This window comes from Stegostoma tigrinum, chromosome 5, assembly GCF_030684315.1.
Source record: "Stegostoma tigrinum isolate sSteTig4 chromosome 5, sSteTig4.hap1, whole genome shotgun sequence".
Taxonomy (NCBI): domain Eukaryota; kingdom Metazoa; phylum Chordata; class Chondrichthyes; order Orectolobiformes; family Stegostomatidae; genus Stegostoma; species Stegostoma tigrinum.
The window spans coordinates 15367151-15389282 of NC_081358.1; the positions used below are offsets into that span (position 1 = coordinate 15367151).

Sequence of the window (22132 nt, forward strand, 5' to 3'; positions counted from 1 at the left end):
GGAATAGGACAATCCAAGATTTTGTTGCACGTTGGAGTAGGTCAAGGGGTCTGCAGGTTCTATTTCTTGTGCTTTTGTGTTCTCACATCTATTTCAACATTGATAAGACTTAAAGAATGTCAACTTCTCCTGGCTATTCCGGTTAATGTACTTCCTTCAGACTGCTCTGCTTTAACCCGTTTGTTACATATCACACATTGGCCTGTATTTCCTGCTGGCCAGAGAGATTTTATTCCAGAATAAAAAGGAATTGCATGTGGGGATCCCCATGAATCCCCATCACAGCAGACACCAAAGGATTTATTTGAGAAATTAAGGATTCTGCTGGGATATAACTGAAACCTTTTGAAAATATCCCTTTTAAGTCAGAGAATTTAGTGGGTTCTAATAAAATGATGGAGCTAGTTACTGAGGAAAAGTCAGTCGATGAAAGACATAGTCTCTCAGACACTGACCTATCACAGGCTGGCATTTATGAAGTATTTATCATGATTTTAGTATAGTCCAAAATGTTCCGCAACCATTGACATAATAAATACAGTCATTGTTATTATGTAACAGAATGTGGCAGCCAATCTGCACACCACAAAACCACACAAAGAACGATTTCTTATCGCCAGATAACCTTTTCTTCATGCAGTTGATTGTGGGATAAATATTGGCTGACTTTAGGGATACCTTCCCAACAAACAGTGCTATGGTATCTTTTACAACCACTTAAGAGGGCAGAGAAGGCCTTGAATTAAAATTATACCCAAAAGACAGGAACAGTGCAGCATTATAGAAGCACAGAACACTTACAGTGTGGAAGAAGTTCATCTGGCCCATCGAGTCCATACTGACCCTCCATAGAGCATCCCACCCAGACCCAGCCTATTCTTGTAACCCTACATTTCACATGGCTAATCCACTTAGCATACATATCCCTGGACACTATGGGGAATTTAGTGTGGCCAATCCGCCTAACCTGCACATCTTTGAACTGTGAGAGGAAATGGGAACAGGCAGAGGAAACCCAGACAGATACAGGGAGAATGTGCAAACTCCACACCACCAGTCACCCAAGTTCAGATTTGAACCTGGGTCCCTGGTGACGTGAAGCAGCAGCACTGACCGCTGAGCCACCGCGCTGCCCAAAATTCTCTGCATTAATTTGGGTTTTTTTTACTAAAGTATTTGGAGTGAGACGAGGACTCATATCCTTCTGACTCTGAGGCCGTAATCTTAGGACCAAAATTCCCTGCGTGAGGGAAGGCAGAATAAAGATTGCCTGCAGGGTGCCAGGAACTGAATCCTTTGGGTGTCAGCTGTGCTTAATTTATGTTCTACAATTTGAACTGAAAGGCTAATGAATTTTCAGCCGGCCCATGGTACATTGAAGATGGCTTTGAAGTAATGCCTGTCCTTGTTGGTGGAAGGGATGGGAATCGGGTCCCACCAATGTAATATGACTGTAAAAGAAAAGAAGTGAGGAAATTTACTTTTAGATGGCAAGTGTGTTGAGAGACAGCAAGTGAGGCAGCTTGTGACTGAAGAAAATTTGGCACATTGGGAATTGAATTTGCTGAGTGGGAGGAAGTAGAAGATGATAGGCGAGGAATACTTTGTTACTGGAAGCATGTGTCCAGTGAAGCTCCTTAGGGATTGGTGTTAGGGTCCTAGCTGTTTATGGTATATATAAATAATTTAGAATTGAATGAAGGAGGTTCAGTAAATTTACAGATTTTACAAAAATCGTTGAAGTAAATAGCGACGAGGATAGCCTTAAGTTACAGGAGGATATAAATGGGTGATCAGTGGCAAATAGCATTCAATGCCAATAAGTGCAAGGTGACATATTTGAGAAGGATACGAAAGGCAAGGGAATACATGATGAGTGGTAAAACCATTAGAAGGACTGAGAGCCATAGGGACCGTGATGTGCAAATCCCTTGAGGTAGCGAAACAGACAGGTAAATTAGTTAAGAAGGCAGATGGGCACTTGCTGTTTTTGGGCACTTGCTGTTTTTTTAGCTGAGATATAGATTTTAAGAGCAGGGAGGTTGTCCTGGATCAGAGATAATGGGAACTGCAGATGCTGGAGAATCCAAGATAACAAAGTGTGGGGCTGGATGAACACAGCAGGCCAAGCATCTTAGGAGCAAGAAGTTCATGTTTCGGGCCTAGACCCTTCATCAGAAAAGGAGGATGGGGAGAGGGTTCTGAAATAAATAGGGAGAGAGGGGAAGGCGGACTGAAGATGGAGAGAGGAGAAGATAGGTGGAGAGGAGAGTATGGGTGGGGAGGTAGGGAGTGGATAGGTCAGTCCGGGGAGGACGGACAGGTCAAGGAGGCGGGATGAGGTTAGTAGGTAAGAAATGAAGGGGCCACATGATGTGGGAGGAGGGGATAGGTGAGAGGAAGAACAGGTTAGGGAGGCGGAGACAAGCTGGGCTGGTTTTGGGATGCAGTGGGGGGAGGAGACGAGCTGGGCTGGTTTTGGGATGCGGTGGGGGAAGGGGTGATTTTGAAGCTTGTGAAGTCCACATTGATACCATTGGGCTGCAGGGTTCCCAAGCGGAATATGAGTTGCTGTTCCTGCAACCTACGGGTGGCATCATTATGGCATTGCAGGAGGCCCAGGATGGACATGTTGTCTAAGGAATGGGAGGGGGAGTTGAAATGGTTCGCGACTGGGAGGTGCAGTTGTTTACTGCGAACCGAGCACCAGCTTCAACATCTCCCCTACCCCCACTGCATCCCAAAACCAGCCCAGCTCGTCCCAGCCTGCCTAACCTGTCCAGTTGGCTTGAGTATTCAAAAACTGATTTCAACCAGCAAGACCCACTTTGATAGATAGTAAGAACTGCAGATGCTGGAATCAGAATTTCTGAAGAAGGGTCTCAACCTGAAACACCAACTTTCCTGTTCCTCTGATGCTGACTGGTCTGCTGTGTTCCTCCAGAGATTCAACTTGATGACTCCTTGATCCTGAAATCTCCCCAAGTTCCATCAATCTTTTCACCTTTCTTCCAGCAAGAAAAAAAACATATTTTGCAAGGATTTGACTTTGTTGTTAATGCAGAGCTCGCCATGTTTCTCCTTCTTTGTGCAGTGTAATGTGTGTGTGCGCGTGTGAATGTTCCTGAGTCTCTGAAGAATTGTTGCACACTGCATCAACTGACCTAATCCTCTGTCTCTAGGCCCTGATGTAGGGATTGCACCAATGTCAGACGAAATATTGGTGTTCATTCCCTGTGTCCTATAGAGTGGCACACACCTGATGGGTAAACAGCTGCTGCTGTTTCCTTTTCACCACTCTTGCTGGAGCTAGAAGCTGTAATGGTGCCATTCGAGATAGGAGATCAAATTATATCAGCTGCTCACAGGCCACCATGACGGCTGTCCCAAGGAAAGCGATAATGAAGGTGGGCGAAGTGTAGTGCTAGACAGGTAAATTGCCTCCCAAGAAGTCTGAGGTCATGTCCAGGCAATCTAAGCACTCTTTGAATGAAGCAATGTCTTAAACAATAGTTTCTTATCTGACCATTGCTGGAGTTCTTCATTGCAACAGATTAAAATTTTACAGCTTGACAGTTTCACTGGTGAAGCTTTTGCGAGAATACAAGTGCCTTAGTGTCCCTGATGAATTATAGACCGGCAACAAAACAGGTTATGTAGCTCACAAATCCAGTCTCAAAGCTAAAACAGCTTATCATTCTTGACAATCTCAACAATTGGGTCATTGCTTACCCATTACGTTCAAGGTGTATCCATGTTTGCCTTCAATACTATAGGGAAAATCAAAAGATGTTTAGATCTCATCAAGATTCTCACCTAGTGCTAATTGCTGGGAATTTCCCACTCCATTAATCCTTAAAACCTGGATGCAATTGTTAGTATTTTGCCTTTAAAGTCTATTGCAATTCTACTTTTGAAGACAAAAAAATCATGAGTTTGTATGGAATATTCAGAAATGAAGAACCTCTAATGATGCTAAAAAGACATTCAGAAGGCATTCAATCATATCTCACATGAGAGGTTTAGCATGTGATATTAAATTGCATGGTATTGAGGGTTTATTGAGAAATTGCTAGATGACAGGAAGAAAACATTAGGAATAAACTGATCATTTTCTGATTAGCACCCAGTGACCACTGAAATGGTGTAGACATGATTGCTGGACTCCAGCTGTTTGCAATATGTATGTTAATGATGTTGATGAGAGAACTAAGTGTAACATCTCCAAGTTTGCAGGTGGGAGGCTGAGGTATAACGAGACCACAGATGCTTCAGTGTGATTTGGACAAGTTCAGAGGGTTGATATGTGCATGACAGGTGAAGTACAATGTGGATAAATATAGCATAACAGGAAGGTAAATTATTATCTGAGTAGTGATAGATTGGGAAAGGAGCTAGTGCAATGAGTTCAGAGTGTCCTTGTACACCAGTTACTGAAGGTAGGCATGCAGGTACAGCAGACAGGGAAGAAGGCCAATGGTATGTTGGCCTCCACCGCAAGGGGAATCAATTGCAGGAGAAGGAATGTTAAACTACAATTGTATAGGGCTGCAGTGAGATCACACTTGGTGCATTGTGTGCAGTTTTGGCCTCTTTACCTGAAGAAGGATGTTCTGGCTGTGTAGGGGTGTACAACAATAGTTTACCAAACTGATCCCTGGGTCGGCAGGCTTGTTATATGAAGAGAGTCTGGATTGGTTAGGACTCTATCCACTATGGTTCAGAAGATTGAAGGGAGATCTCAGAGAAACCTACAAAATTTGACAGGACTACACAGAATAAATGCAGGGAAGATGTTCCCGATGATTGGGGATTTCAGAACTGGGGTCACAAGCAAGTGATATGGTGTTGGCCATTTAAGGCTGAGGTGAGAGGAAATGTTTTCACCCAGAGTGCAGTGAGCCTTTGGAATTCCCTGCCAAAGAATGCGGTTCAGGCCAAAGCACTGAATGTTTACAAGAAGGATTTAGAAATAGTTCTTAGGGTTAAAGGGATCAAAGGGTTTGGAGTGAGAATAGGAACAGGTTACCAAGTTGGATGATCAGCCATGATTTTATTGAATGATGGAGCAGGCTTGAAGAATTGATTAGCCTACCCCTGCTCCTATTTTCTGTGTTTCTATAATACACTTATGGTGCAGACCTGAAACAAAGTGAATGGGCACAGACAATGTCCTCTAACTTTAAAGGTTAAGTGAATATTTTTTCATTAACTGATGACAAATTTTATGAAGAATAGATTCTTATACAGATAAATGCATTTTGCATAACCACAACAAGAACAATGTAAATTGTGTTGAAAAATCACTGCAGAAAATTAATTAAATGGGTTAAACTGTGAAATATGACAGGAATGAACATCGGGCTCAAAGACATACAGGAAGGAGATACCAGGGATGGTAAGGTACTGGAGACCAAGCAAGGAATGACATCATTCAAAAATGCCTGAGCATACCAATAAAGCACTCTAATGTAGCAGTGACATTTCAAACATGTCTGATTTCAGAGTATGCTCATTAGAGCAACAATCTTGCATGAATATTCTGTAGCTTTGTGCACAAAGAAAGGGAAAGTAAAATGGGGTTAATTAGCCCAATGTATGGGAACATCTGAAGGTTACAGAAATTGATTTTATTCAAGAAAAGAAGAAAGACACAAATAACTGCACTGATTAGTTACTACTAAAGTGTAAGGGACATGCTTTATATTATCATGATATGATGTGCATATACTTTTGAGGGTGTGTATCTTAAACTATTGTCAATCACTACCCAACTCAACAAGATATGATGCATCAGTCCTATAACTTGTTTGTCAGTCTACGAGCAACATGCTTGGAATACGATGCACTTGTACATGGTCTCCCAGTAAGCATTACCTGCATGTTAGTCTTCTCTTCAGAAAAATTGCACACATTATTGTTTCACCAATCCTTGTACGTGAGCAGTATTTTAGGTCTAAGAGAATGCCAGAGTAAGAAACCAGCTTTCTCCTTGTAGTGATGGGAAAGGCTATATGAAAACAGTAAGGCTATTTTAACAAGGAATTGTCCAAGTAAGTTGGAAGCAGTGTTTGTAATATTTTTGAACCAGGATGTAGACGTAACCTCAAATAAAGGCAAATTACTGCAGATTCTGGAAATTGAAACAAAACATAGAGAATGCTGGAGAAACACAATGGGTCTGGCAGTATCTGTGGAGAGAATTACAGAATTAACATTTCAAGTCTAGTCTGTCACTTCATCAGAATTTCAGTGCTGGTTGAGAATTACTTTGATGGCACCTTTCAGACAAACACATTTATAAACTCAGATGTTGCTGTTTTAATTTGTCATCTAATAACAGCAAGTACTAATAGAGTGTCATTTTTTCAATCACAAAATCCAAACCAGTAAACATTCTGTAAATCTAGCATTTAGCTTTGACCTACTTCATACAATTGTAATATCTCCTCTCTCCTCCATACTCAGAATAGAACAGCAGTTAATGACCACTTAAGAGTTTCATGCCACCACTGCAAAGATTTCACCAGCAGCAGAGCAGATCCATGCCAAAAGTCCAACCAAGCTGCTTTTACTGCTTGGACTGTTAGCAGGTACGATTAGCCTCAGGCTCCTTAACTGGACTCCAGGCGATTTAACAGTCCCTGCCACCAAAGTCTTTGACTCTACCCACACCGTAGGAAGCCTACCCAGGCCTTTACCCACTCTCATCCCCCAATAAATGGCTGAAGGAAAACTTTTCAACTGGAAAAGCCAGCTTCCCCCCCCAGATTCTCTGTGTGGGGAGGGTTAGGGTTAGGGTGTCCAGTGTATGGGACCACTGCCTCCAATGTAAAATCCAGCTCGCTGTTCTTAGTGGAATGTATTTTTGCTCGGTTAGATGATTGGTTCAGATATTATTGATGTAAATTTATGGATTTTAATTTTTTTTAATGAATTGTGTTCCATTTGCTTTGTTGTACAGGTTAACTGGTTTCCAGATGCCTGCACCTGTGACAAGTACTGGGCCTGTGTTTGCGTTGCGGCTTACGAGTGACTTTGCTGTCAGTGCTCATGGATTTAAATTATTCTACCAAGGTAAGATTATTTAATACAAGGGCACTATCCCTTTCACTTGTGCATAAATTAAAGTGCATGTTTTTGAAGAAAATTTATATTGGTAATTATGTTGGATGGTATCTTGATACATTTTTGCTTCAGTGCTTTTCTTATCTTGTAAACCTGCAAGTGATGAACACAAATGGATTGAAATTATTGTAAATAACTTGCTGCAAAAACATCCCTGTGCTTGGCAGCACATTGTGGTAAAGTACATGAAGTAACATACACATAGAATCTACTGATTATTGATATCTGAATGTGGCTTTAATACCAGATTATGAATTCCCTCTATTGATTTTGTGATCCAAACTTCCAGTTGAGCCCTGGATGCTTCCCTAGCATTAGTTTCAAATGGTGAACTGAAATGTGTCAGATCCTGGCTCGTCCGTAATTGTACTGCATAGAAATCAGAATGCAACATTTTGGTGGCAGAAAGAGCAGGTTGTGTCTAGCAATGACTCTAGCATAATGAACAAATTCTACCTATTCTTCCTTTTAATACTAACATAACTTTATAGAGGCCTGTGCCCTGTCACCAAGTCACCCTTTATTTGCAAATGGAGAGTCATTGGCACTGAGTCAGCTTCATTAGAACCAGCTCTCAGAGTGAACAGAACCTTTAACACTTCTGTTTGTATCTGTCAGCCACATCTCTCTCATTGGGACAGATTAACAACCTCAATCTGGGAATTTATATTCCATATGGTCCACCTGGCTGACTTTGTTAGAATCACTACAAATACCTCAGTGGAACTTTCAGTAAGAAGGGGCATGAGTTCTCTTAATATATTTGCTTCAAACATTCACCAAACAAAATTGGTCAAGAAAGAGATCACTGACATTTTCATCAGTACAAATTAAGGCTGCTGACTTCATTGGGAGTGAAAGTAGCAAGGAATTGATCAAGAATGTTTGATATTTTGTGGACAATCATCCTCCACCATTGTCCATTGAATGGATTGATACGAGCCTGATTTAATGAAGCAATATCTGAACAGGTGTCAACAGACCAGTCCTGTCAGGCAGACAATACAGTTGCCAAAGATTTGTGACGGGACTGGTCCTTTCTACCACTCGTTGTCAATGGAGCAACTTTATAGACTTAGAAGGAGCAGAGGATTTATTTTATGTATGATGGATCGAGTTGAGAAAAAAAAAGTGGTTGGATTCAGGGAATTAATTTAGATACATATACTATTTTAAAATAAATAATAACTTCCTAAGAAGCCTTTTGGAAAGTGGTGTCCAACAGTTTATCTTTCCTTATTGTATTGTAGTTGCTAACACAGGGGTTTCCATATTTTGTAAATGTGTGCATCTGTTTTCCTGCTATACTTTTATATTCAAAGTTAACCCAATCTATCTCCATAAAACTTGGCATTAAACATTAGGTTGACTGTTTTAACCCATCATTTGCTGGTTACATTGCACCTCTTTATTTAGCCTGTGTTCTTTGTTCAGTTGGTTTTAAGTTAAAAAGGATAATAAATACCTGGGTTGTTGTATTTTTGAGACAGAACAATAACATGCAATGAAAAACTCAGACAATAATACATTAATAATCAATTATTAGGTGAATTAGTTTTCAATTTTCTTATTAACTACATTGTATTCAGAACAAGAATTAAATAGTGTGAAATCCAACTGTGTAATAACTAAACTATTTGGAAAGGGAGGAGCATGAGGGTCTGGGTTGCAGTCTCTGCACCTCTAACCAGTAGCGGGTTAAAGGTAACACAAATTAAATAGTTATTTATCATTCTAGCTGAGTCTGAGTTAACAACTGAATGCAAAAATCGGAAGTTTGATAGAATGACTGAAAGAAGGCAAAAAAAAAATTGAATGTTATTCATTTGGTCTGAACTGGTTGCACATTGAAATATTTGGGGTCATTTTGTAACAGTCAGCTCCCCAGCACAGAATGTTGCAAATAACGTGATCTAGTAAGTGCTACAATGTCTTTTCCTATTTACAGCTCCCCTGTGCCTGTCACTCATTTGAATATACAACTGGGAGAACAACCTGTTTTTAAATGTCAATGATTTGTAGAAAAAAAAATAAATTCACAAGTAAATTACTACAAGTTCAGAACCACTCACAAAGATGGGCAATGAATGCTAGATTTGCTAACATCATCCTTATTTCATAGCAAATAGAGGGGAAAAAAAGTCCTAAGTTTGAAAATAAAGCAGTAACTAAATTTTCAAGCCACCATTCACCTGAATGTAGCTAGTTGCTGGCATCACAAAGTTTGCATTCTTATTTGAAGTGTCAAAAACTAAGAGTTACTTATATAGTTTTAAACACATTTCTACCACTATTAGTTGGATTGCTGGACCACCCCATCAGAGATCAAGAATGTTGGCCTTCTTTCTATTTTTGCAATGGTGCCAACAAAGCACTCAACCAGCAAGGCATATATAGAACACCACTTGTTTGCAATTGCTGTAGGCACTAATCCAAATTTATGTAGTTGTGATGGATAAAATCTTTTGACAGAACACAAAAAGATATTCCACATATATTCAATGAATAATTCACCTTTCAAACAATATTCCGTTTGACTAAATTACATTTGTTGGATTGCTAAGTATATTTATATCTGAAATAACCTGAATTGGACACTTTACATTTGTGAAATATTTCCAACTTTTGGTTTAAGGTTCTGGATTTGATACTCCGGGTATCAGACCGATCACTTGTGTTAATCTGTACTTGCTGTAAAATAAATCATGCTAAAAATTCATTAGGTGTCTAACTTTAGCAAAAGCAGTAGCATATTATGCTACACTAAAAAGCTAAAAGGATCTTATGGTTTTGGTGCTCAGCTGTGTTATAATGAATATAAATGTATTTGACACTAAGCAAAAACGCTAGAGCTATATTTGATTGTGGCATTGTTGCAGTCTTTCAGGTCATACTGATTTACTTAATTGTTGAGTTTATTTAGCTCAATTATCATGATGTCTGCCATTTATACTATACCTTGAAATTTGATTGAATTTGCTTTATTGTTGTCATACATACCGGGATAGAGTGAAAAATGTTTTGTGCACTCTACAGGCAGATCGTATTATATAAAGTGCATTAGGTGGCAGAACAAATTGCAGTTTGACTTTGCTTTGGTGTGTGTGTCACAATGCTCTGTTCTACAATGATGCTTGAGGGCTGCAATCATGTTGTGCTGATGATCCTTTACCACATATAGAATTCTTGCTGTCATTGAAACTGTTTCATAGAAGTGAAAAACAGATGTAACGTACTTCTTTCAACAAAAAAAAATTTGAAAATGAGTTATCTAATGGAGAATATTGACTTTTGCATGTATCACAAACATTTAAAGTATTATAACCATTAGAAACGTAATTTAATGGAAACTCGGGAGCCAGGAAGTGCCCAGGTTATTCTTATGATTTAATGTACTGTTGCAGAATTTGAATTGGGTAAAAGCAATGCATTGCCATTATCAAATAACGTGATCAAATTCAAGATATCAATACTAGCCATACCTCCTTCCTACTTTTCATCCAAATTATTATTGTCTACTCTTTCTCAACCTTTCAATTTTATTTCAAATTGTTGTATCACTATTATTCACTCACAATGTTTGCCTTCTTCCCAAAATGCATTGCTTTTACCCAATTCAAATTCTGCAACAGTACATTAAATCATAAGAATAACCTGGGCACTTCCTGGCTCCCGAGTTTCCATTAAATTACGTTTCTAATGGTTATAATACTTTAAATGTTTGTGATACATGCAAAAGTCAATATTCTCCATTAGATAACTCATTCCTCTCTACAAACTGCATTCATCTCTTTTGGTGCAGATGCCAGAAGAGACTTCATCAATTAAGAAGTTAATGCATATTGGTGTCGTTTATCCCTCTCTGAAATGGCGAGAGAGGTGGAGATAGGCAAAATAAATGAGAGAATTGGCCTTGATGAGATAATTGCACTTGTCTCACCATATCAGCAGTCCCAGTTGAAAAGGTCATTGTGCATATGGCTCTTAAGCTACCAATTAATGAATACTTAAAGTCCTCAAATTGCTATCTCCACAAATAAAGGTGGCTGGAAAGAGGCTTTAGAGTGAGTGGTGGCCTCTGAAACCCAACTACCAACTGTGACGAGATAAAAAATCGTTTTTCAACCTACCAAAGAAAATACCTCAAACAACCATCTTCAGGTGCAAAAGCTGCGGGCCTTTGATGACCCAAGTCGACGAGCTGAGAAACCCACTTGTGCTTACCCATCAATTCTGGATGAGCTGATTAGTGCAGAATTGAGTGAACTATCTAGACAGAGGGGGTGGTGTGCTACCTGGAATCCCCACCCAAATTTTGACTCAAAAAAATGGCAAGATCAGGCCCTTTAAGTGTAAGAAGGCCACAATGGAAAACAAAGGCTAGGGTCATGGTGCAAACTGTAAATGCTGTTTTCAGATATGAATTGTGGAAAATGTAAATTTCCAATTATTTTTCATGGTTGTATATTATTTTGAAGCATTTTTAAGATAAATCTTGTGATTCTTTTATTACACATTCTTTTAAGAGCCTTATTTGGCTTGTTGCTTCACCATATTTTATAATCTTCTTTATTTATAGCCAATCAGACTTGGCCCCTTTGCACCCCTGAGAAGAAGTCCATGTTTTCCCTGACTTCACTGTCAATGCTGCATGTAGGTGCCATCAGAAAAATCTATGTTTGGACTAAAAAAAATTCAGAGGGAGATTCAAATGTTCTTCCTTACCAACTTTTGGTGCTAAGGCAGATGATAAGACATTTACTCCTTTATAACGTTCACAGATTGAATAAGTTTCATTACACAACAATTAGTTTACAATAAGTTTGAATACTTCATTTAGTTTAATAAATTATCATGGTAAATTTTTAAAATGGCAAGTATGGCTTAGAAGGGGTAGACGCTAGGAAGTTGTTTCCGTTAGGCAGGGAGACTAGGACCCGTGGGCACAGCCTTAAAATTAGAGGGAGTAAGTTTGAAACAGAAATGAGACGACATTTCTTCAGCCGGAGAGTGGTGGGCTTGTGGAATTCATTACCACGGAGTGCAGGGGAGGCCGGGACTTTGGGTGCCTTCAAGGCAGAGATCGATAAATTCTTGATCTCACAAGGAATCAAGGGCTAGGGGAGAGTGCAGGGAAGTGGAGTTGAAATGCCCATCAGCCATGATTTAAATGGCGGCGTGGAATTGATGGGCCGAATGGCCTTACTTCCACTCCTATGTCTTATGGTCTTATGGTAATACCATTCCCGTCAATTATTTAAATACCGGGTAAAATTTATGGTAGAGAATCATAGTTGACAGAGGAACTGAAGTAATGTTTATACAAATTATAACACCTGTAATGGCTTCTTTGTCAGCTCCTCTATTAAAGCTGCCTATCCAAATATTTCACATTTGATACACATTTGTTTAGAAAATATTTTTTGCTGTCTGTTGTCTGACAATATTTTTTACAGATATTTTCAGAAAGGAATTTTGCTTGATCCAGTCTTGCCCTCTTGTCAATGTTTAACATAATGTAATATTCCAGATTTACATTGGCATTTGAGATAATTTAGCCCTTTAACTCTGTTCTGCAATTCACTTCAATGTTAACTGAGTGATATCTTAATTCCCAGTATCCATTTTTATTAGATAGCTATTTATATTCCAAACATACAGAGAAAAAAAACCTACCAATCCTAGGTTTGAAATTTTAGCTTCATTTAACAGATTTATGCAAGAAACAGAAATGGATTTCCAGTTCTGTGACAAACTGTCTCCTGACATTACCCCATCATCTTTTCTTTAGGTTACTTCTTTTGCATTATGCATTCTTGTTCCAAACTCCTTCATGTGAGGAAATAATTTCTTTCATATCTATTTGCCGTTCCATTCTGTAGCTTTCTTTATTTCTTCAATCATATTGCCACAGATCCCTTCCTAAATGCATCAGTTCAGAGTCATATCAGAATACCTCAGCACTCTGGAACTTGCTTAATCTTTGTGAACAATGTTCTTTGAAGTTAGGAGTGAGTGCTATTTCCTCTCTAATGACCTCAAATTCAGGTATCAAGATTTTGTTCCTACTGTCCTGTTTCTATTTTGTCGCTTATTTTAGAACGTAGGGATCACATCTTCCTAAAAATGATGACTATTCAAAGTTACAGTAACAAATCAGTTTGAAAATAGAAGACCTTTTCTGTCACTCATTGCCATTAATTGTGTGTCCTTAATTAACTTAAATGAAAATAAAGAAGGAATTTCTGCATAACCTTTACCAGTCTACCATTTGTATGAAAAGAAAAGGTAAAGTGACAAAGGATTTTACTTCTCCTCCCGTTGCTTTTGTTCCTCTGCAGGATAACATAATTGATTGAGAATTTTGGCACAAAATATGAAAGGCTTTTTTGAAAAAAAAATTGAACATGTATTAGTGATATAAAAGCAAAGAGAAAGCCAGCACTGAGTTGCAACCTAATCACTAGTCTACCTTCTCCACACTTAATGCAGTGCTAATGGCTGTAAAGATCAGAACTGCCCTGAACCTTTCAAACTATCATTTTGGATATCTTTCATATTAACCAATTACTTATCTCTTAAGCAAAGACTTAATTCAGCCTCAAACCAATAGCAGATATTCCATTCCTAGAGATTGATGGGATTGCTGAAAAATCAAGGATTCTGATTACATGGCTACGCATTCTCTTTTCGCCCAAGCAACATACACAACTGGAAAGATTGTACTAAACTCAGTATCTAGCTTGCTTGCAGCCAAGTCACACATCATGCAAGTGACTGCTCATTATCTTCAACAATGCATCCATTTGAAAACAATTTTGCATCCCAACAATGTCTCATTTTAAAAGTTGAATCTTTGGCTAGTTCCATGTGAATTAAGTCTATCCTGCACATATAACTACTTATATATAACTATGATAGTTGTTTTCCAAAGAGACAATTAATACAACAGTATCCACATGGATCAGAGGTATGATTGGTGAGACCTTTGCAATGATAAATGAGTGTCTGAGTTGTATAAATGGAGTCGTGATCACTGTATTTATGTACCACAAGCAATACAACTTTGTATTACTAAGGAGCATAGCAGGCCCTGAAAGAAAGAGGGACTAAAGTTTGGTAATGGGATCAATGTGTTCCATAGATGGAGTTTGAAGAGGAAGTGGAAGAGAAGCTAATGATCAGAGAGATACACCTATGTATCCCAAGTCAGAAAGGATGGGCTCCAAGTACTCTACAAAACATTGTGCCAAGCTAATGCTTGAATCTGTGCATGCTGCTTAACATTGTACATAGGTTTTCTGGAGAGCTTCTCAAAGCATGAAATGCTTCATTGTACATGAACATCATATTCTTCTGTAGCCTGACACATCAAAGTCCTCATTGGAATCTTGTGCAGCAGAATGGTGAGTGAGCACCTGCACTTTCCTTTACATGACTGCAAGCTACTTGTGGACAGTGTCTCATGAAATTCAGATCTTACCCTTACACTAAAATCAAAATAATGTGCAGTGTCAATATCTGATTTATTGAAGCGGGTGTGAAAGCATGATCATCTAGATCATTAGTAATCTTCTGCTGTTTTAATTCAGTGGTCAAGTTGGATGCTTGAAAGGAAAAGGGTAAACTGGCAAGGTTCTGATATGAAGAGAGGGCACAACACCAGAGGTGCATGTTTACACCACGTGCAGTTTGGCAGAGCTTGTGGGCTTGGGTAGTGGTCAAAAGGTGAATGTGGTCCCAGGTCACCACTATCTTTACCAGTTTCAGCTTCTTTGCTGACAAGAACCTGACAATGGTTTCTCAGCAACACTTGGCAGCATCTTCTGTGTGGCTGGGAAATATCCGCACAACTGTGATCTCTAACTACCTCCTGTTGTTAATCCAAGTTCATTTCCTTCCCCACGTCCCAAAACAACCTTACCCATGTGGCTTTCTTCATTAAGATATGGAGATATGATTGTTCTTGTCTGGTTAACTCTGCTGCATCTGGTTATGTGCTGCTCTGTCTGCAAGAGGGAGAGAAGTGTGTCAACAAGTGTGCTGTCTGTGTAGATGATGTAACAGTCATAATTTTGCTAGCTAGCACTGCCCACAAAGCTGAGAGATGGGGATATGAATCTTGCAACAGTGCTCTGAAAGACAGGTATGAGGCTTGATTGACAGAGATTGCTCAAAGGTGAGTGCTAGGCTCTTATGAGTTGAAAAGAATCTGAGGTTAGTGTCGCAGTTGACAGTGGTATTGTGTCTGGAACTACATTCAGTAAGTTTGATGACTGCGTAGATGATTTGAATTTCTTACTGCACTGTAACAAAGTCCTTGGAACTAGATACTTGACAATGATCCCCATTGCTACTAACTGTCAAAATCTTTTCAATGCCTGCCTACAGTCTCTCGCTTTCCCTGCTGCTCTTATAGATAAAGGACATTGCCACGCCTGTCTACATGCTCCACAAATACATCCAGTGCTTATTTTCCAGGTCAAAGTCATTTCTTTTGCATGCCTGTCAGCATCTGCTCGAATGTTTAAGCAATGAAAGCTATTGACAGCTAAATTTATGAAGTTATAATTTTGAATCCGCTGCTGATGCACGCAATGAATGGACAACACAGTCAGAATTTGATGCAGAGAGCATTTGTTCTATATAGCAGATAACAAGAAAATTGCTGCAGTGCTTTCATTTCAATTAGCAAATTCTGATTAATCTTCCCTCATGCTCTCAGTATCTATTTTCTGAGATTATCAATTTATTTCTCCAGGTGCAACTATGCAGGCCATTATGGGGGTGCACGGTGAATATACTGGGGAGTTACCATTTCAAGCTTTAAGAGAAGAATTTGGAGGCAAGTCATTGAGTGAAGGCACACATGCAGGAAATTGCTGGAGTATGAAGGCAGCAAGCTACCTCCTGAGAACTGGAGTGATTTGACATACTGAGGAGATTGGATACAAAATGTGACAGTCCTAAAAGCTGTGCCAGACTATCACTAACTTAGTTAATATTGTAATGCCTTTAAGTTTGCTTTTTCCTTAAATTCATTTATGGGATGTGAGCATCCACTGTCAAGCAGCATTTCCTGCTCTTCCTTAATTACCTTTGTGAAAGTGGTGATGAGTCACCTTTAAGACTTGCTGAAGCCCATCAGTTGGGGTGGGGACGGCTGTAGGTAAATTGCACTGTATTGTTAGGAAGGATGATCCAGGCTTTTTGACTCGATCACAATGAAGAAATAACGAAACGTTTCTGAGTTCAGGGTGATATGTGGCTTGGAGAGAGTTCGGCTGATGGTGACACTCCTATGTGTCTCCTGTCCTGTTCTTCTAGGTCGTAAGGGGCGCTGTCAAAGGAGGCTTGACAAGTTGGAATAGTCCAACTTGTAGGTATCATATATACTGCAGCCACTGTTCACAAATGGCACAGAGAGGTTGTGCTGAGGCTGATGGAGGAGGTGCCAATCAAGAAGGCTGTATTTACTTGGATGATGTCAAGCTTCTTGAGTATTATTGTTTATTTTCCAAAGTTGCTGGAAAAGCCTAGCAGGCCTGGCAGCCCTTGTGAAGGAAAAAACAAAGTTAATGTTTCGGGTCCGGTGACCGTTCCTCAGAACTGAATTTCGTGGAAGGGCCATCGGCCCCGAAGCATTAACTCTGTATTTCCCTTCACAAATGCTGTCAGACCTGCTGAGCTTTGCCAGCAGCTTTGTTTTTGTTCCTGACTTACAGCATCCGCAGTTCTTTTGGTTTTTATTGAGTATTATTGGAATGCACTTATCCAGGCAAGGGCAGTTAGTCTGTTCTGTCCTCTAAAATTCAGTTTTGTTTTACTCACATTTAGACTAAGGCTGTAAAAGGCCAGGGGCCAAATGGCTCTGCTGGAATTCAAACTGAACTTGCTCATCAGTGAGCAAGCTTTTGCTGAGGAGGAGTCATTTCATAGCGCTGTCAATATTACTTTCCACCATTTTTCCAATATTTGAGAGTAGGCTGACAAAGCATTGGTCACACGGGATTTGCCCTGCATTGTGGATAAAGCATACTGGAGAATTTTCAGAATTGCTTTGTGGTAGTCTGTTTTAGTATTCTTTATGCACTTCAGGATGAATCCTTCGCTAGTCTAAAAGATTTGCCCTGGATTTGATACAGTTCAATTTAATGTGAAGCACCCCTATTTAGCAACTAAGCAAAAGTACTTAGAATGACACTGGTTATTTACACATCACAGGAACTTGGGTCTGTCTCAGTTGATCAATCTATTGACATATCTCCACGTGTGCCTTCAGAGTGGCTGACCAAATGACTCTGTTGCTGCAGCAACAAATCCTTTCTCAAAAGTTGCCTTTGTGCTTCTTTCTTACTATGGCTGTGTGCCACAGAAGATAATACCTGCTTTTAGCTCTTTAGTTTTTTTTTTAAGTGTACAGTGTCTGTTCAAAGCTACTGCTAGATGTAGTCTCTCCATAGTTTGGTCTCAAGGCCATGCTTGAACAAACAAAGGCAATTGTTTGCATGTTATTTCTAACACATTTTGCAATCTCCAACGCTGGAGTGAAAGATGCCATTTTATGTCATGCACAAAGAGCTTCCTTTTCCCTCACTGCTCTGGAACAGTTTAAAAACAATTTGCCAGCTGTTGCTGATCTTAGCAAGGATTTATCCTGACCAAATTTCCAATCTGCCTCTCTGTTCTTAAACATAAAATAGCTCTCTTTAGTTAGGGTACCCTTTCTCCTTTGGTGTTCCTTTGGACCACTATGAGACAAATACAGCACAGAGGCTTTCACCACGGCCAATTTACATACATTTCTGTGAAAGAAAAGGGTCATTACCTTATTCAAAGTGCCCAATACACTACTGCAGGAAATAATGTGATTATGGGAACTGCAGATGCTGGAGAATCAAAGATAACAAAGTGTGGAGCTGGATGAACACAGCAGGCCAAGCAGCATCTCAGGAGCACAAAAGCTGATGTTTCGGGCCTAGACCCTTCATCAGAGAGGGGGATGGGGAGAGGGAACTGGAATAAATAGGGAGAGAGGGGGAGGTGGACTGCAGATGGAGACAAAACAAGGTAGGTGGAGAGGAGAGTATAGGTGAGGACATAGGGAGGGCATAGGTCAGTAAGGAAGATGGACAGGTCAAGGAGACGGGATGAGGTGGTAGGTAGGAAATGGAGATGCGGCTAGAGGTGGGAGGAAGGGATGGGTGAGAGGAAGAACAGGTTAGGGAAGCAGAGACAGGCTGGGCTGGTTTTGGGATGCAGTGGGGGGAGGGGACGAGCTGGGTCGGTTTTGTGAAGCAGTGGGGGGCCCAGTTCTTGCCCTCCCCCCACTGCATCGCAGCCCAGTTCTTCCCCTCCCCCCACTGCATCACAAAACCAGCCCAGCCTGTCTCTGCCTCCCTAACCTGTTCTTCCTCTCATCTATCCCTTCCTCCCACCTCAAGCTTCACCTCCATTTCCTACCTACTAACCTCATCCCGCCTTATTGGCCTGTCTGTCTTCCCTGGACTGACCTATCCTCTCCCTACCTATACTCTCCTCTCCACCTATCTTCTTTTCTCTCCATCTTCGGTCCGCCTCCCCCTCTCTCCCTATTTATTCCAGAACCCTCTCCCCATCCCCCTCTCTGATGAAGGGTCTAAGCCCGAAACGTCAGCTTTTGTGCTCCTGAGATGCTGCTTGGCCTGCTGTGTTCATCCAGCTCCACACTTTGTTATTATGCAGGAAATAATGCATTGACTTGTAACTAAATAGTAGTGTTTAAGGCAGTCGTGTTCCCATTGCTTGTTCTGGATATTTTTCTTGAATGCCCTAAGTTGCTGTTCTGGAGAGGGTTTCATCTTGATCTTAACACACTTTGGAGTTTTTTTCTGAACTAGAAATCTGTGAAGACATTCAAGCCTTGTAGCTGTACGTGATTTATGGCCATGAAATAAGAGCCTGAAATTAAAAGGCGCTCAAATTATTCAAATTGTGCCAGCCTCAAAAACTGCAGTGAAATCAACTTGCTTGATATCAAGTGAAAAATTCTTCCGTGCCGCCACGGTCAGTTCAAGACACTTAGAATGAACTGCATGATGTTTTGAAAGGATTTATGAATTTTTCCCCAAGACTTTTTCTCTGTCCTTTGGTCCATATGATCACTTCATCCATGCCAAGCTGCAAAGAAAAGATTTTTGAACATTTGTCACTTTGATTATTTCAAGTTCTCCATTATTTTGTCTAAATAGCCTCGGCAAAGTTTTGTAGTCCTGTCCTCAAGATGTCTTTTTTCAACCTATTTCTTGGGTCATCCAATCTGAAGCTCTTCCTTCAGTGAGAGACCTTTGAGCTGTCTTTAAAGACCTGCTCCTTTTAACCCCTGTTTCCCTGACCCCTCCCTTGCTCCCATGACATAATAGTCTCTGTCAGTCAACTGTACTTCTCCATAACCTATGAGCAGTGCCCCTATAAAAAGGTTTTAAAATTGTGAGGGGCATGATAGGGTGAATAGCCAAGGTCTTTTCCCCAGGATAGGGTATAGGTTTTGGTGAGAGAGGAAAGATTTAAAACAGACCTAAGGGACATTGTTTTCACGCAGAAGATGGTGTGTGTATGGAATGAGCTGTCAGAAGAGGTGGTGGAGGCTGGTACAAATACAGCATTTAAAAGTCATCTGGATAAATATATGAACAGGGCTAAAATGCTGATACATGGAACTAGACTAACTTAGGATATCCAGTCGGCATGGACGAATTGGACCAAAGCCTGTTTCCATTATGTGCGTCTCTATGATTCTGTGACTCCTCAAGTCCTATTTTTTAAACATGTATTATAAATTCTGTCAGAGGTAGCAAGAACTGCAGATGCTGGAGTCAGAGATAACACATTGCAGAGTTTGAGTAACAAAACATGCTAGGTAGCATCAAAAGAGCAGGAAAGTTGATGTTTTGGGTCAGGGCCCTTCTTCAAAAATTCTTCAGAAGAAGAATCCCAACTCAAAATGTCAACTTTTCTGCTCCTCATGATAAATTCCTTGTTGTTTACATTGGGATATTTCATTATGTGCAATGCATAATGTGAGTTATCAGTGTTTGAAAATACCTTTTTGGTGAAGTTCCCAACCCACTTAGCATTGTAGAAGGATTTTTTTTCCCTTGATATTTTGAAAAAAAATCCTCTAGTTTCGTTATTTCTGTGGTGCCAGCTCTGTGCAGGAAATCTGCAACTTGGGCCTTTCCTCTTTAATGGATTTTAATGAGCCTATTTGGAATGCAAAACATGAATTTGATTCATCTCCACAGTATGTAATTGATGACAATGAATCACTGTTTCTTTCATGTAAGACTATCTATCACATTTTGAGGAACAATCCATTTTTGAGATGCCACAGTGACCCTATCTCATATGACTGAAGTAAGCTCAAAACATGGAGTCCTGTCATCTTTCTCTACCGAGTTGGCATGGAAGATAAGTAATTGTTTTCACAAATTTACATGGAATAAAATTCTGATTAAATTAGTAAAGAACTAAACTTAACAGCAAACCTGTTGATGTGAAGTTTTCAATGTGGGAATCTTAGCTGTACAAAGATTGTTTTTTTTAACTTCTCTATCCTTTGCTGATCACAATGGGTAATTTCAGACTGCATATCTCACATAGTTGCACTTACAATGAAGCAAGAGTGATACTAGCTAATGGCTCACATCGCGGTTATCAATGAAGAAGTGCAATTCTTTATGAAAACTATGTGAAATTGTAGAATCCCTGTAGTGCAGAAGGAGACCATTTCGCCCATCAATTCTGCACCAACCTTCCAAACAGCATCCCACCAGACCCAGACCCACCCACCGTATCTCGTAACATTTACCATAGCTAGTCCACCTGGACAAACACATCCTTTAAATGATAGTCAATTTCCGTGCGGCAAATGCACATCTTTGGTCTGTGGGAAGAAACCAGAGCACGAGGAAGAAACACACAAAGACATGGGAGAATGTGCAAACTCCACACAGACAGTCGACCGAGGCTGGAACCAAACCTGGCTCCCTGGTAATATGAGGCAGCAGTGCTAACCACTGAGGCACTATCCTGCCCATGTGTGTCCTGTATTTTTTCCTGAAATGCTAGCATTCAAGCAGAGACCAGTAGCAATTCAATTATTGAGTTTTTTTCGAAAAGGCCTCCTAGAATTAAAAAGACATTTTCCTGCTCATGTTTTAAGACAGCCATTGTATCATTGATTTTTTTTCTTCTGTTTTTGTTTAATGTGCTCTTTCGGTAGAATTGTTTTTTTTTAACATTTGACCTTGGGTTAGGGACAATGTAGCTTAAAATGTATTGACTAACTCATCCCTAATTGCTCTGAGAGTAGCAATGCTCCTTTCTGAATTGTTATTATTCTTGTGTTGATTGTATCTGTGACAATATTGTGTCAGGCATTTCAATATTGTAACCCAGTGAAAATGAAAGAAACAGCAAAACAGCAAGTTAGGATAATAGCTGATTCGGAAGGAACCTTGACAGTTCACGACGCATTGCTGCTCTTGTTTTTCTCAATCATAGGAAATAGTGATACTGTCAAAGTTATTTTGTGAATTGCCCCAGTGTGTCCTGTAGGTTGAATGTGATGCACCCTATCACCTCAATGGACGTGAGATGCAGAACCATCAATCAAATAAATTATTGTCCAAGAAAAGTGATCAGCTTCTTGAATGGTGAATGTGCCATCACACTACTGATCTGAGCATTGTAGATGGCAGATAGACTTTAAGAGATTACAAGGTATGTGTTTCAGAGCAAAGTAGTCCGTCTCTACTGTTACAATCAACGTGTTGACGAGGATGATACAGCTCAGTTTCTAGTCAAGGATAATAACCACATTGTTGGAAGTGAGAAATTAGCAATTGTGGTGCCCTCGAATATCAAGAAAAGCTGGATGGCCTTTGTCCTGGTGGGAAACCTCATTATTTGCCATTTAATTGGGAAGAAAATTTAGCCATTATCCAGGTCATATCAAAGGTTG

The 22132-nt window shown here is 40.0% G+C and overlaps 1 protein-coding gene across 1 annotated transcript in view; it reads left to right on the forward strand.

Moving 5' to 3' along the window:
- Positions 1 to 22132, forward strand: part of csmd3b (CUB and Sushi multiple domains 3b) — a 1751526-nt gene that overhangs the window by 299648 nt on the left and 1429746 nt on the right. Inside the window, exon 3 of the mRNA XM_048529668.2 lies at positions 6965 to 7077. Within this exon, the coding sequence (XP_048385625.1) occupies positions 6965 to 7077 (113 nt within the window). The remainder of the gene's footprint in view (positions 1 to 6964; positions 7078 to 22132) is intronic.